Source organism: Dreissena polymorpha, chromosome 12 (assembly GCF_020536995.1).
Source record: "Dreissena polymorpha isolate Duluth1 chromosome 12, UMN_Dpol_1.0, whole genome shotgun sequence".
NCBI lineage: Eukaryota > Metazoa > Mollusca > Bivalvia > Myida > Dreissenidae > Dreissena > Dreissena polymorpha.
In genome coordinates this window covers 31,931,121-31,947,282 of record NC_068366.1, presented here as the reverse complement: position 1 = coordinate 31,947,282, position 16,162 = coordinate 31,931,121, and the positions used below count along the sequence as shown (strand labels likewise).

Below are 16,162 nucleotides of genomic sequence, written 5' to 3'. Positions count from 1 at the left end.
GCGAAGCTGTATGGGATATACACCCTCAGTAATTTCATACGATACGAAATCGATTCATATTTAATAATGGCATAACACTCTCAATTATCAAAATGCATGATGTATTAATAAAAGGGGACGTTTATTGTGTAAAGTCCTGTATTTAAAAATTATGCACACATCTGGCCAGTAATAAAACCGTTGCTGCGGTAGTTTCATAAAAATGCTCGACGTTTTCTGTGAAATAATTCTATCTAGTAGGACATGCACAGTAATAAATCCATTGTTGTGAAACATATAAGATAGGCACACAAAAAGACAAATGAGATTCAAATTGAAAAACAACCACGGTGAATGTGAAAAAAACTTATTGAATTACAAAATGAATTGTTTATCGAGAACAAATTCGTAAATAACCTACACAACACAACTAGAAAAGTAATACGGAATGAAGCAGTACATGAATAGAAAAACAACAACACTAGAACTCAAATCATCCATGGGAAGCGCATGAGACAATGAAGATTGAGAAACAGCATAAGATATGAACATGGTTCGTTAAAATCATAGTTCTATGCAGATACCATGGTGTTGAGAACCGAACGTATGCAATAAATGTTGATTCATGTTCTTTACTCAGATTACAGAACTATTTAACACGGTTAAATCATGTTAAAGAATCATTACTCCCAGTACCGGGAAAAATTGCTAAATGTTGTTTCACGTGACTTAGGTAATAGGTTGTTCCATTTCGTGGATAGAGTTAGGAAGCGGAGAGTTACCAATGGTCAACTCCAATTGCGAATATTCGTGGCCTATAGCGGCCAAATCTATCGGTTCATATTGTCGACGCTCGGGCGCTGGTTCCCGGGTACTGTTTATGGTCAGCTGCGTCCGCGATCGTTTTCCAAGCACTATCCGGCTGGTGGAGAAACACGTGTCGCTGCGCTCAAGAGTTACCATTGGAGCGCCCACGTGGAAACGTTCGATCGACGGCAACACTAAAGGCGTTATATCCGGTCGAGGGCTAATGTAGCTGTCATGTTGGACTGGTCCGTTGATATATTGGCTTTTTGCAACTGTCGCTCGCACACTTGGTACTTTAGAGTCTGACACTGACGATTTTGGCCACACGGTCGGTTCTACTTTTTGAAACTGCGTTTGTTGCCGTAGAAATTCGAATTTATTCTGCTTTCGCATGACTCTGCGAACCGGAAATTGTTTATAGTTCGTTTCGAAGATATTTGGCTTATTAGGTACCTCGGTTTCTGTCATGGTATCGGCCGTAGTCAATACGGGTACACCGTGTGTTGGAGACTGGCTCATCAGACGCGAGCCCATATACGTTGTGTTATACAACGTCATCTCCTTAGGCCTTTCTGCTTGATGAAGATTAACTTTTGCCGAAAGGTTATTACTTAGATCGTCTATTTCCTGCGCTCGGCAGCGCTCAGATATGTCCTTTAGTATCCGCTGGTGTTTACCTAACCGTCGTCGTTCAAAGCTATTAGAGAGCTCTAACACGGCGTCTTTTTCTGGCGTCGGTAGCCGCCGCCCGTACCGGTATTGATTAAGGTACACGGGCATCACCCGCGTCACCTCCCTGTCGATAAAGAACGGGGGTTGGGGAGGCGGTCCAGACGTGTCACCGTACAAATTTTGCGCTTGAAATAGTCGCATTTCCTCGTCTATAATTTTCCTTTTTTTTCTATAAATCCGATTGCCGACGTTCATATGTACACCAACATGTATATGCACAACCACTTGTAAAATGCCAGATTTTGCTTTTGATTAACATTGTCACTGCTGTAAATAACCAGGTTCATTCAAAACATATATTTTATTGATAATTTTCTCTTTCGCTTTACGTTGAAGAAGTTGTCAATATTTAAAAGAAATTTAATGAACAACATTTTTATTTTGTCCGATAGCAAATGAAAATAACGTCCATTTGAATATTATATTGTAGAACTTTCCCTTGAGTTTCAAAGTTTTGTATGTTTTTTCTACTCCATATATCAATGTGCGAAGGATTTATAAAACTCGTTTAACCTTAGATAACATCTCATGAAATCCAATATTACTTAATAAATCATAATCCGTATTAAGTCCAGTGTTGAAGAAATATCTTTAATCCGCATTCCAATGAAATATAGTTACCAAAATAAAGTTCGACTTCTTGATTGCTGAAATATGTGGGCTTTTTTTCCAATTTCGAAATATTTATCAGATGTCTATGTTTTGCTTTACAGTATGACCAGTTATCGCAAATTTGTTTCCCCCTTAGCGAATCGTATATTCCCTTACACGATATTTAATATAGTCTATCACTGAAAACTTAATGCAATGTCGAAATATTGAGTATTCGCCTAACTCGCTTCAATTTCAGTGTAAATACACTGTTTTACTCGATTATCGTGACACCCTTGTCAATCTTTAGTTACTAAATAAATTAAACTATAAGCCACATGCCACTGTCTGAAAACGTTGCGGAATTCATGGATATCTTAGTAGATATCAAATATATTAAGGCATGTAGCTGCAGAGCGAATAATTTCATATAAATCGAAACTCGCCCTTGCAGACATAAATCGAGACGAAATAATCGTGGGAAAATAATACTTCTCAACCCAAATGACCGAATCCAAAAGCAGATCAAGTACAATCCAATCTAATCAACGTCTAAGCTTTCTTAAATGTGTGTTTACACCATAGTCAGCTCGGAATCTTCTTATTTGAGGATATAGACACCGAAATGATTTTGAATAATGCCAAGAATTAGAACAATGTTTTCATTACAGCTAGCATTTGACGAAACACTTGGGCCGTGTTCAGTGAAAAGGGGGTTTAATTCATGTGCGTAAAGTGCCGTTTAAGTTTAGCCTGTGCAGTCCGCACAGGCTAATCAGGGACGACACTTTCCGCCTAAACTGGAATTTTGCTAATTTGATATTCTCTGTAAACGAAAAGTATCATAAAGCGGACAGTGTCGTCCCTAATAAGCCTGTCCGGACTGCACAGGCTAATCTGGGACGACACTTTACGCACATGCATTAAACCCCCTTTTCACAGAGAACTTGTTTTCATGTAATAGAGGATTACAACAGGCAATACAAAAACGATTGCATGGTGAACATCAACCAGTCTCATATAGGACTGAACACCACCAAAATATGTGACTTTTAAAAGAGTATAGAGTATGAGAGAATAAATTTTAGCTATTGAACGGGCTATGTGTCATAATTTTGTTCAAACAATGTTATTAAAAAAAAATGTGCAAACAAATGATGCATTAAAAAATATAATGTTACGGAATTTGTGTTCTTTTGTTTAATGGCACTAAATCTGTTACATGAGATAATGCTTTGACACAGATGGATGGTTTTGTCAATCAAGTGCTTAATGATGACACATTTTAACCTTATCATATGATGTAGTTGCTAAACATTCGGTTTCATGTAGGTGTTAAGGGTTTATAGGTTGTGTGTGAAAGCTATTGGAAATTCAATGCTATATATAGTTGGAGTTTAAATGCGGACGAGCTCTGTGGCAATTTTTTTTCGAATGTTTCCCTAAATTATGTAAATTACGTCCGAATTTCTCAGCCAACACCTTCAGCTTGATCCAACCAGAATGAACTGGCAGACAATAGGATCGACGGATTATGAAATAATATGTTCAACCATTTTATCGAAGTATTGTTGTGACACCATATTTGCTTTATTGTGTGTTGCGTGTATTTCTTGTTGTTTGATTTTCAATGTGTTTAATTGGTTTATTGGTATATGCAAATAATAAACAACACTATGTTTAATGCAACTAATTTGCTAATAATGCAGCCGGCACTTATGCAATATTATTATAAAACTTTATAAAACAATATTATTATAGATCAGGTTTATACACACGCAATTATTTGGAATGTTTAGCAATCGTGTGCATAGTATTTGATTTTTAATAATTTGATTTTAGTTACATGCTTTTACATTCACAAAAGTATATTCAAGAACCATGTAAAGTGTGTGTGAGAAATGAAGTTGTATGCTCTGTGTACGCCGCATTAATATGATGCTTACATAAAGATCGAAGAATGCATTGATACAGCGTCGAGAAGAAGCGGAAGTCATTATATTTATATTCTTATTTTAATGCCATATATATTTCGCATCGTTCAATATAGACACACAGAAAACGGCTGAGGTACCATTGATTGATACGTTAATTATAGATCTTTAAAATATCACTTACTTACAAGTATGTAATCAGTGAGTAGCATTCTAATACAGACACTATATTTATATGTTGACACCCCCCCCCCCTCCCCCCATGCAAATTACAATACCAGGCCTCGCTCGTTGTCGTTGTCCGCTTCCTGATACGAGTTCTGTTTGCAGGGCCAAAGTAAAACGTTGCGAAATGATCAACATTGATATGGGGCGCATATCCAATATGGGACGTATATCCAATGGTGTATAACAGTTTCGTTTTGATTTCATAACTGATATTCTGATTTACTTTACGGCTCTTGTCATTTAACTAGCACGGTAGCGTCGAACTGAGGAAACCTAACCTTTTCAAACTAAGGAAGAAATTGAAGATATAGTATTGATCCGAACTTTAACGATGTTAAAGTTTATTTCATGATTATTAAGTGTTTAGTTCTCAGCATTGTCATCTATTGTATAGGTCCCTACTAATAGGTTAGCCTTACATAAAAGACTGTCGGATCCGCAAAATGTTTTCCTTCTGTTCATTTGTTTTAAGATTCATTATTCCTTTAATTATTTGGCATTAAACCATTATATACTTGTTTGACGAATACCTAGTTATCAAGCACGGATTAAGGTGATTGCATATGTCAATAATATTAAGTTTTGCACAGGTCAATAATAGTATTGCAGAACTCATTAATTCCGTCAGATTATAATTAAACTTTTTGGATTAAAAGCGTTTAACATGTACAATAGCCAGGCAGGTCCGATATGTAATGTTTCGATTGAATAGTGTGGTTGTAAATGTAAATAATCCGCTTATCTTTAGTTTTAATTTGATTTGCATGTTCGTCATCGAGCAACGTTGAAAAATTACTTAAGCCTTAGTACGACTCCTTTTTCTTACAAAATACCCGCTTGTAAGATGTCTAAATTAGACACATATTTATCAAATCTAACTTGTTACGTATTTGTATAAACCATAAACATTTTCTGTTAAAACTTGTTGCAAGGGGAAACGAATTTTCCAATACAATTCACAGATTGTCAAGATGTTACATGCCTTGCTATTTATGATACTGTTTTTTAGACCACTTACGATGCCGCCTTCTAAAAGTAGAAAAACTACTGTTTAAGCTTCCACATGTCGTTCGTATTAAACAGGTGCAATTTAAAAAATGTATTAAAAACAAAATAATCATGGTAGAATAATAAACAAAATAACTATCGGAGAACTCAGTTACGTAGAACAATATTTGTTTTGTGCAACCTCCGAATATTATTTCGGATTCAAACGTTTTAATGTCAGCATTGCATTGTATGGCAAACCCACTATCACCCATTTAGTGAGAAATATATATGGAATAGATTTTATTCGGAACTCAGCTCATCCCTTTATACAAAATTCGTTGACTGTTATAACAAATATCAACATTTTGACAGAATAGTTTAGTTTGAATTACAAATGTCGATACAAATGCATTTGACATTAGGTCATTTTTATTTGAAGATAAGCTGAAATAACAGTTTACAGTAAGCTTCTTGTAACAATTATGATTTGCAACGAACGTTTCTTTTTTGCGCCAGTAACATTTAATCATATAAGGTGTTATTTTAGTCTACAAAGTGCTTAGAGGTAAGTTAACATAATCCGCCCTATTCCTGTCCTGAATAATTACCTTTATCGTGTCTCATTTAAAACCGACTACGTTCCTGCCAGTTCTCATTTATGTTTCACGCTTTGGATTTAACCAATTTCTCACCCAACAAGTTCTGTGTCGTCTCCGCCGTCTTTCTCGGCTCAACCAAACATTATAATTTATTGCTGCTCTGCTTCTAACATAAATTGCACGAAGCCGACATTTTAAAAACTAAGAGCTCCAAGATTGTCCGTGCTTCAACTTAATATCACAAATGATGAATTTTGAGACAACGACCTCTATTTATATGCACATTGTTTGAACGTATTGAATTTATGTTTTGAACGTTGTAACAACTGCATTGAACGAGTACAACGTACTAAGAACTGACTGAGAACTTATAGAACGTGTTGCAAACGTTGTGAGAACGTATCTTTTAGTTTCTATTTATTTACACGAAACAAGATAGTACTTGAGACGTAGTGCGGACGGAGTCGGTCTGTCTGAGGACGGAATGGACGGACTAGAAACGGACTCGATCGGTGTGGCATCGTACAGGTAATTTCGATCCGATCGCACTACGTTCTGGCACGTTCCTAATCCTACCTTAGTACGATCTATCCGTTCTTAGTCCATTCCGTTTCCAGTACGTTGTTACTACGTTTAATTGTAGAACGGGATGATCGAAAGAAAATTTTGAGTAGGCTCTAAGTTCTGAAACACCTCTCCCGTTCAACCCCGTTCCAGGCCGTCCACAAAGTTCGGAAACAGTTCGTAACACGTTGCTACTACGAGCACTCCGTTCTCACACAGTTCGATCCCATTTAGTCACATTTTTCAGAACGTACTTCGAACGGAGTCGGTGTATCGGGGGTATTAATTATTTCCATTAGTTTCAAATATTTAAATCCAGGGTAGCTACATTTTTTTGTATGAGAATAGTGAAGCTTTGACGTTCTTTTTTTCGGGAACCTAGCTATGCTATAACAAGATGAGCTATATACTGTTAACATAGAGTTATATAACTCAACATATTTTAGGTGTGAATTGCGAGATTCATTGAATATGTCGTATTTTCTACGTGTGTATGCTACACGTAGACCGAAATGTACGATAGCAACTAGCTTTTTTCTTTGTTGTCATTTGCATCAAAAACAAATAATTTTCTAAGCAACACATGTATAAATAAACTTTATCATCTAGATGTGAAAATTAAATGGAACGAAAAACAAAACCTAGGAATAGCAGGAAATCTGAAAGGAACCTCGAAGAAAACAATTTATGTATTAAATAACCGTTAAGTCTGAGGCTCATCTCAAACTGTTTTCGCACACACACAAACCGAAGAAATTAAAGAGTGGTGCACTCGTATTGCTAAGGTCTTAATTAAGAGAAAATAAGATCGCCGTGGCGTAGTGGATATGGTGTCCGCCTAGCGATCGGGAGGTTACGGGTTCGATCCCCACTGTGGGAGCGTTCTTAAGATTTCCCCCATAGACACGAAGGAAATGGACTCGAAAGCGTTTCATATAAGTTTAGGCTTGTTATGCAATCGAGCTTAAATAAATAGGTTTAACAAAAAAAAAGAGAAAATAAATCCAGGTCTTAATGTTATGCTGATTTTAAAATGAATAAATAAATAATAATGTTAAGTTGGATTATGTAAACAAAGTCGTAAAATAACTATTGTACAAAGCATATGTCTAGATCGAATGTAAACGCCACTAAGTTTTATTTCAAAAGTTATATATAACTGCAAGACAAGGCTTCCTTAAAACAAATGTGTACAATTTTTATGTAAATAATTACTTAATATTACAAAAATATGAACTGCATAGGCTAATCCGGGATAATTACGCTCATGCATAAAAAACCCTTTTCACAGAGCACGGCCCATATATGTCTTTTGAAAGAACATGAATGAGTTGTCAAATATATAAAAAGTTTATTTAGTTTGAACCTATTTATTTCAGCTCGATTGCATATAAAGCCTAATGCTTATTTTAAACGCTCTCGAGTCCGTTTCACGGGACTAGAACCAGTGCTTTGTGTCTATGTGGAAATCTAAAGAACGTCCCCACTGAGGGGATCGAACCAGTAACCTCCCGGTTGCAATGCGGATACCATATCCACTACGACACGGAGTTTATTTGTAAGAGTTACTTGTAGCAAACACAAATTGTATTGATTTTCCACTTAGTGTGATCTTTTATTCTTTTATGTTTTAATAAAATATTGATGTTTTTTTATTTTTTATTTTACAAAAATGATAAGATGTACATTTAAGCTCGCTTTAAATAAAGATACAAAGAATACATGGTTGAACACTATTGTCCGTAAATAGATGAAACAAACCGATATTAAATAGTGAGGTAATCCGTAGATTAAATATGTTTGGCGTGCTTTAAATGTCTTCGCCACACACAATGGGGTAAAAATCTTTTAATACCCTCATTCAAAAAGTTTAAATGCTTTACATATTGTGTTAGGTATGCATGGGCTTTTATCTCCGGGTTTTAACACCTGCCACTTAAAATGTTTAGCTTTGAATGACGATAACGTGCACATTGCTGTCAGTTTAAATAATGTTAATAACGATATCAAATTGAAGAAACTATACTACACTATTCAATATTATTCCATACGTATATGCAACCATTAATCAGTAGGTTGCTATTTATGTATATTAAATCCCTATGTTTTTTTTAGCTAATCACACATTATAAAATAAGTTTTTATAAGTTTGTATGTGATAACTGACATGTAGATACTTGTGTATTATTTTCCGAATGTATCAATTATATTATACATGATATGAGTTTCGTCTTAATTTCTCTTTTCAATAAAACAACTTTTAATACACGTATAGATAGTTTAGTCGTGTTTAAAATTATATTGATACACAATGCGACGTTGAGATCAAAAGCTTTTGATAATAAATCTTTTTAATACACTAGCTGTTTAACTGGTGCAAATAATACGCATTTGGGTGTTTAACAAATCTAAAAGCCCTTTTATATAGAATTAAGTTCTGATATATCTGTGTTCAACGAAACATGTGTGTCATAATCCACCGTAACCAGTCGATTTAAGTTTCGTCCGAAAATGTCAGTTTGTTCTTTATTTATTTCTTAAATAAGCAATTTCATACCATTTTATGTGTGTAAGATAACAAAGCCCGTGCGTTTATAACATCACTCTATATGGTAACACCAGAAGAATGAGATATATAATAACTTATCAATAAACGTTTATTATGTAACAAAAACATTAAGCTAATTGGATTTCCATGCACATACAAAAAACGTGTGTGTATTTAAATTAATTTGCATTACTGAAACTAAGAGCCAAAATAACAAATTAAATCAAACATGATGTCATACATTCCAAAATAAAGAGCAATAGACATCAACATATAAAATAACATCTGACGTTAACAATTCATCATCAGTGAATACCGTTTCTTTGCAAAGAAATTGACCATGATTGCAATTGATCAAATGTGTCGCGTTCTGAGAAACAGGCTAATCAGGGACGACACTTGCCGCCTTAATTGGATTTTTGCTAAGAAGTGACTTCATTTAAACGAAAAATGTCATAAACGCGGAAAGTGTCGTCCCTGATTAGCCTGTGCGGACTGCACATGTTAATCTGGGATGACACTTAACGCACATGCATTAAGCCCCGTTTTCTCAGAACGCGTCTCAAACTATAAGGCATTCGTAACAAAAAGCGATCGAATTAGTTGGAGAGTTTCTGAAGGTTGATTTGAGCCTTTTGAAACACGTGAAGCATGGAGGTTAAAACATAGCATACACATATGCATAAATGGATGAAGGCAATTGCGTTTGAATTTTCATCTCCACGTATGGGGTATGAATAAAGAAAGTATATATACTACATGTATATTATATAATATACAGGATTTCTTTTTTGATTAATAAAAAAAATGTCACGTCAACATTTTAGGTCTGAACGTTTTAAATGAGTTATTTGCTTGAAAATTCTGAATCAAGTACACTAGTGTACATATTATGAAAAACTACATTGCGATTTTAATAAGATTGTGATCGTTGCAAACGGACAAATCGATGGAAAAGTATCATGATAATTGAATGAAAAATGCAATGACAGAAGGTCATTAAACAATTGTGTTGATAACCCAATTTATGTTGATTCGTGCTCTTATTGCAGAAAAGTAAATGTAAATCAGTATCAACAACCCTTTCTCAATACCAAGACTTGCAACAATTACTCTGTGTTGTCTAACCTGTCCAATGTAGGAGGAGGGTCTAATTCGTGGATAGAGTTCGGGGGCGGAGAATGACCGTTGGTCAGCGGCAATTGTGAATACTCGTGCCCAAAGGAGGCCAGATTTATCGGTTCATGCGGTCGATGCTCGGGTTGCCGTGAACTGTTCATGGTCAGTTGCGTCCGAGACCGTTTTCCGAGCACCATGCGGCTTGTCGAGAAACACGTGTCACTGCGCTCGATGCTTTCAAGCGGAGCGGACACGTGGAAACGTTCGATCGACGGCAACACCAAAGGCGCTAGATCCGGTCGCGGGCTGATATAGTGGTCAAGCTGGATTGGTCCGTTGATCTGTTGGCGTTTGGCCAAGGTCGCGCGAATGCTATGTACTTTGGAGTCGGACGACGATGACTTCGGCCACTGGGTCGGTTCCACTTTTGGAAACTGCGTCGGTTGACGAAGGAACTCAAATTTCGTCTGCTGTCGCATGACTCTGCGTGCCGGAAACTGTTTATAGTTCTTTTCGAATATATTTGGCTTAAAAGGTATCTCGGGTTCATTCATGATATCAGCCGTATCAAAAGGCGGTATGCCGTGCGGTGGGGACTTACTCATCAGCCGCGAGCCCATAAACGTTGTGTTATACAATGTCATCTCCTTAGGCTTTCCGGCTTGATGAAGATTCACTTTTGCTGAAAGTTTATTACTTAGATCGTCTATTTCCTGCGCTCGGCAGCGCTCAGATATGTCGTTTAGTATCCGCTGGTGTTTACCTAGCCGACGTCGCTCAAAGCTGTTGGAGAGCTCTAAGACGGCGACTTTTTCAGGCGTCGGCAGCCGCCGCCCGTCTCGATACTGATTAAGGTACACGGGCATCACCCGCGTCACCTCCCTGTCGATAGAGAACGGTGGTGGGGGAGGCGGGGCAGACGTGTCACCGTAAAAATTCTGCGCTTGAAATAATCGCATTTTCGTTGTCTATACTTCAGTATTGTGTTAGTATGTACATCCAATTTTCAACATTCATACGCAAAACCAATTGTCCATGCGTTATAATCAAGATTTTCCCATCGATTTACATGTTCAATGTTTCCAATATAAAGGTTAATCCAAAATATGTTTCATATATGCATTTCTCTCACGCGCTACGTTATAGAACTTGTTAATATTTCAAATTAACAAAAGTAATTCCTGTCAAAGATTAAATCAGAATATCACCAGTCTAAAGATTTTAATCACAAATTTTCCTTAAGGTTTGCACTTGTTAGGATTCACATGTTCACTGTTTTCAAGTTAAAGTTTAATTCAAAATATATTTCATATATGTATCTCTCTCGCGTGTTACGTTATAGAACTTGTAAATATCCCAAATTATCACAAGTCTGAAGCTTTTAATTACATTTTTCCCTTAAGGTTGGCAAGTTTTAGGATTAGTTTGGGTTCGCATATCAATGTCTGTAGGATTTATGAAACTCCTTTTACCTTAGATTCGCCCAAATGAAATCCGATATTGCTTTATAGATCATAATCCGAATTAACAGTCTATTATTGAAGAAACACCTTTAATCCACATAACAATTAATTTTACAATATATTTACTGACATAATTATTTCCGCCGTGGTGGCCTAAATATATTTAAGTGTATAGTTTCAAAATATTTATCAGATGTCTATTTATTACTTATCATATTAACCATTTATCATAAGTTTGTGTCGACCTTAGTGCATCTTGTATATCCTTACACAACAGTTTACTTCGTCTATCGTCTATCACTGAACAACTCCATACTCTGTAGTGATAATAGTCGTCTGCTTATTAACTCGTCTGTTGACACGTAGTGCTACCCGATTATCCATATGTCCATGTCAGTCGTTATTTATGAACTAAATTAAACCACATACCTTATTCTGCAAAATGTTGTGTGAAAAAGGTCAATCACGATTGTTATCATTTATAAAAGGCACGTCGATTCACGAAGAACATTTTCATTTAAAGTAAAGCCAAGCTTTTGCTTAGATTTATATACAAACAAACGCAGTGGGAAAAATAACACTCTTCTCAAATTACCAAAATCCAAACTCAAATCCAGTCTAATTAAATCAAACAAAAATCTTAACCAATGCTCAAATATCTTAAAAGTGTAATGTCATTTTATTGATGTTCGTGAATTGATTCCGCACGGAATCTTCTAATGTAAGGATATGGGCTTCTAAAATAAACGTCAAATAAACGTCAAGAGATGTGACGATGTTTACGTCATAGCTTCCTGAAAGTGTCATCTACATGAGTTGGTTTTCACTTATTAGTGGATTAATAGCTGGAAAGACGACAACAGGAAGGGTATGGCCACCATCAGTCATTCTCACACTAGACTGGACATCACAACCCTATATGACTGTTTAGAGAGTATCAGTGCATTTCAAACAAGCTTTCACCAGGTGGTTTGTTGTAAAATGTACAGACAACTATTATAAAGATGTACACACAGACACTGTAAATCTCTGAATTTTGTATCCTTATGTTTAATTGACTGAGGTCCCAATATAGAAAAATACGCTGACGCAGATGTATGGTTTTGTCATAATTAAGAAAAAAAACTGTGACCTAAACGTTAACGGTAGCCAACCGGGTTATTGAGCGACTTATAGTTGCTTGAAGGTTGTCATGGTTAATTATTGTGTGTCTGAAAGATTATTTAAATTCTATCTAAATTGTATTGAGGTTAGGTGTGGACACGCTCAAATTCACAAAAATGTGATGTAGTTTTACATAAACATCAATGTATGTTTTCAAAAAGAGCTACTCTTTTGGTTCAATTGACCAATAATTATGACATTATTACTTGAGGTAGCCTTTAATTGCACACGAAACGACGTCGTAGAGAGAGTAGCATTTGGATTGCGTGTCGTTAAATGCATGTGGACAAGATTCGAGACATACCGACGGACCGACAGATACATGGCCAATCAACAAATAGACCGGCGAAATATCTGGTACTTATAGCAGCCCAAACCGTTTGATTGAGTGTGTTTAAAATGGCGGTCCAGTAAACATACTGTATCAAAAAGAGAATAAATTTACATAAGCGTTCCTATTTTACATAGACAAGTAATCAAATTTCGGTATGTCGACACATCAATTAATCGTGTTGAATAGCCGCATCGATATTCGCGTTATCATTTAAACTGATTGTTCGAATTACGAACCTGACAGGTTTTGTAATGCGACTCCACGGTTCCTTCATCCGCAAAAGAAGACATTTTAAAAACTGTATCGATAATCTGACACACATAGTTTATATCAATAAGCTAATTGTCAGAGATGAATTAATGCCCTCGTTCATTTTGAAAACCATATTGTAAAGGGTTTCGAATTTCAAATGGTAAACGGTTAAACTGCTGGCATAAAATTAACATACCAAAATATTAAAATAATTGGTTGGATTGTTAAGTTGCATACATCTTAAAAATATCAAAAATATTGTTACCGTGCCCCGTTATATGTCTTAAAACCATTCAATTATACAAACAATCCGATTCAACCCATCTAACACTGCCACCATACAAACGCTGAATGGGTCAAGTTCCCCACGGGTACTACTTCCCGGTACCCCGGGTACTTTGAAGTATACTTCACAGTACACCGATTTTCAAATGATACTTTCGGGTACCCCGGTATACTTACAGGTACCCCATATTTCCTACTAAAAAAATGTGTAACCAAAATTTGCCGTACCAATTTTTTTTGTACCCAACTTTTTTTCGTACCCAAATTTTTTGGGGCATACTTTTTGCGTACCCATTTTTTTCGTATGCAAAAATAATTTGATTAAAAAAATTTGGGAACGACAAAAAATTGCCCAAACAACTTTGGGTAAGAAAAAAATGTGGGTACACAAATAATTTGGGTACGAAAAAAAATGGGTACGAAAAAAATGGGTACGAACAATTTTGGGTACAAATTTTTTGTATTAGGAAAGAGTATACCGGGGTACCCAAAAGTATCATTTGAAAATCGGTGTACGGTGAAGTTTACTTCAAAGTACCCGGGGTATGGGGAAGTAGTACCCATGGGGAACTTGACCCAGTCAGCCATACAAACCTCAATCGGCTTGCTAAAAAGAATTTTCATCAACTTGGATAACTTTGGGACAATTTTTCTTAATTAAAATTTCAATCCCTTAAATGAAAAAAAATCCATCACATTTTTTATATTCTAAGTTTGTTAATCTGTATTGTACTTGCAGTAAACTTATCATATCAGTCTTTTAGTATCAATTTAACGACGACGATGGGGGGCGTGAAAATTCTCTCGCTGATCAAGGCTATCGATAAGAATGCTGACCAAGGACCCTTCAAAACAACAATAATATTGTTATTGTCGATGAGGTGGAATATGACGATGATGACTTTGGTAATGTTCGTATAAACGAGCGAAATGCTGCTACCGCTGTTGCGACTGGTGATGTTAATGTTGTTGTTGTTGATGATCATGATGTTGCTGTTGTTGATGATGATGATGATGATTATACTGATGATGATGATGATGTTGTTGCCATTGGTGATGATTATACTGATGATGATGATGATGATGACGATGATGATGATTATTATTATTATTAATATTATTATTAGTATTATTATCATTATTATTATTATGATGATTACGATGATGATGACGATGACGAAGTTGATTGATGAGGATGACGACGACGTCGATGATTATTGTTATGGAGGTAAAGAAATGATGCAGAGTAAGTGAAAGAATAAAAGATCGTTGAACGGACTTCAGTTCAGCGATGATAAGCTCTTTCATTGCACACACATGCTTAACATTAAAACAAGTCGCCTAAAAATCAAAGAGACTGCTGATATGCATTGTGTCACTGTATATTTAAATCAAAGCGCTGAAGGCACTGAATTTGTTCGCGGTTGTATAATCTTAGACGCAATTCAGTTTTCAAAATTATGTTATAGCTTTTTATATCGCAAGTTTGAAATGATCACAACCCATTCAAATCTATAAAGAGTGTGTCTTAAAACGCAGGTCGAGATGTGTGTTGTTTTTTTTCAAATCATTGATACAGCTAATCGGTGTGCACATGCTAATCTTATTTGACATGCATTAAAAACCAGAGAAGCAGTATAAAAATGCCACAAACTTACAAAAATGTCTACTTTTCAATTGTAAACAGTGTGTAAACAGCAGAAAACAAAAATGATTATTTTCATGATATTTAAGTTTGTATTTAATATTTTCCAATAAAATTTGGCATACATGTACTTTATTATACAAACAATATGTATTTGTAATTTGGTGGTTGAAAGTTTTATAGTTATTGACTTACAGAAAACATTTGTTGTTGTCTGTTTGAAATTCAAATTTTCCTGTAAATGCTTAGCATCGCCCACTTGAAAGGTTATAAACTTCTCTCAGCCAGTAGCTAGCGAATGACTCAAATCAAGTTTACATGTAAATACAGATTCAACAGTATAACAAATGCTGTCTGCTCAAACACGTGTTTCTATTTATAAACAATCTAATGTTAGCAGCCAATCACTGGCAGATCAACCCAGCCTACTAGTTAATGTTGGTTAATATTTTACCACCGTAAAAGCAAGCAAGTGAGATCCGGCTTTTAAGCCCCGTTTTCCCTGAAAGCAGCCAATATGTACAGATTTCAATGATAAACACTAGACTAGCAAACGTTGTCTTACTTCAATTGTGTCTTGTTCTGAGAAAACTGGGCTTAATTCATGTGCGTAAAGTGTCGTCCCAGATTAGCCTGTGCAGTCCGCACAGGCTAATCAGGGACGACACTTTCCGCTTTAATGGTATTTTGAGTTTCAAGGAAGTCCCTTCTTACGGAAAATCAAGTTTAGGCGGAAAGTGTCGTCCCTGATTAGCCTTTGCGGATTGCACAGGCTAATCTGGACGAAACTTAAAGCACATGTATTATGCCCAGTTTTATCAGACAGGTATATGCGGTGATTAAAGCAGACGTTTTTAGCATTATCGTCTGCTAAAGTTTACTGGAGTTATCCACACAGGCAGTCACGGGTTACGGTTCCTTCCGTACC

The 16,162-nt window shown here is 36.0% G+C and overlaps 1 protein-coding gene across 1 annotated transcript; it reads right to left on the bottom strand.

The window, feature by feature from the left end:
* Nucleotides 1-9,063: 9,063 nt before the first annotated feature.
* On the bottom strand, nucleotides 9,064-12,049 carry LOC127853437 (uncharacterized). Its single transcript, XM_052387978.1, has one exon. It carries the CDS (start codon nucleotides 11,048-11,050, stop codon nucleotides 10,082-10,084), a length of 969 nt encoding a protein of 322 aa, XP_052243938.1. The 5' UTR covers nucleotides 11,051-12,049; the 3' UTR covers nucleotides 9,064-10,081.
* Between the last annotated feature and the right edge of the window lie 4,113 nt (nucleotides 12,050-16,162).

What these genes read in the sequence shown, in the direction of transcription:
- LOC127853437 (XM_052387978.1), bottom strand. Translation starts at nt 11,050, where the DNA reads ATGCGATTATTTCAAGCGCAGAATTTTTACGGTGACACGTCTGCCCCG.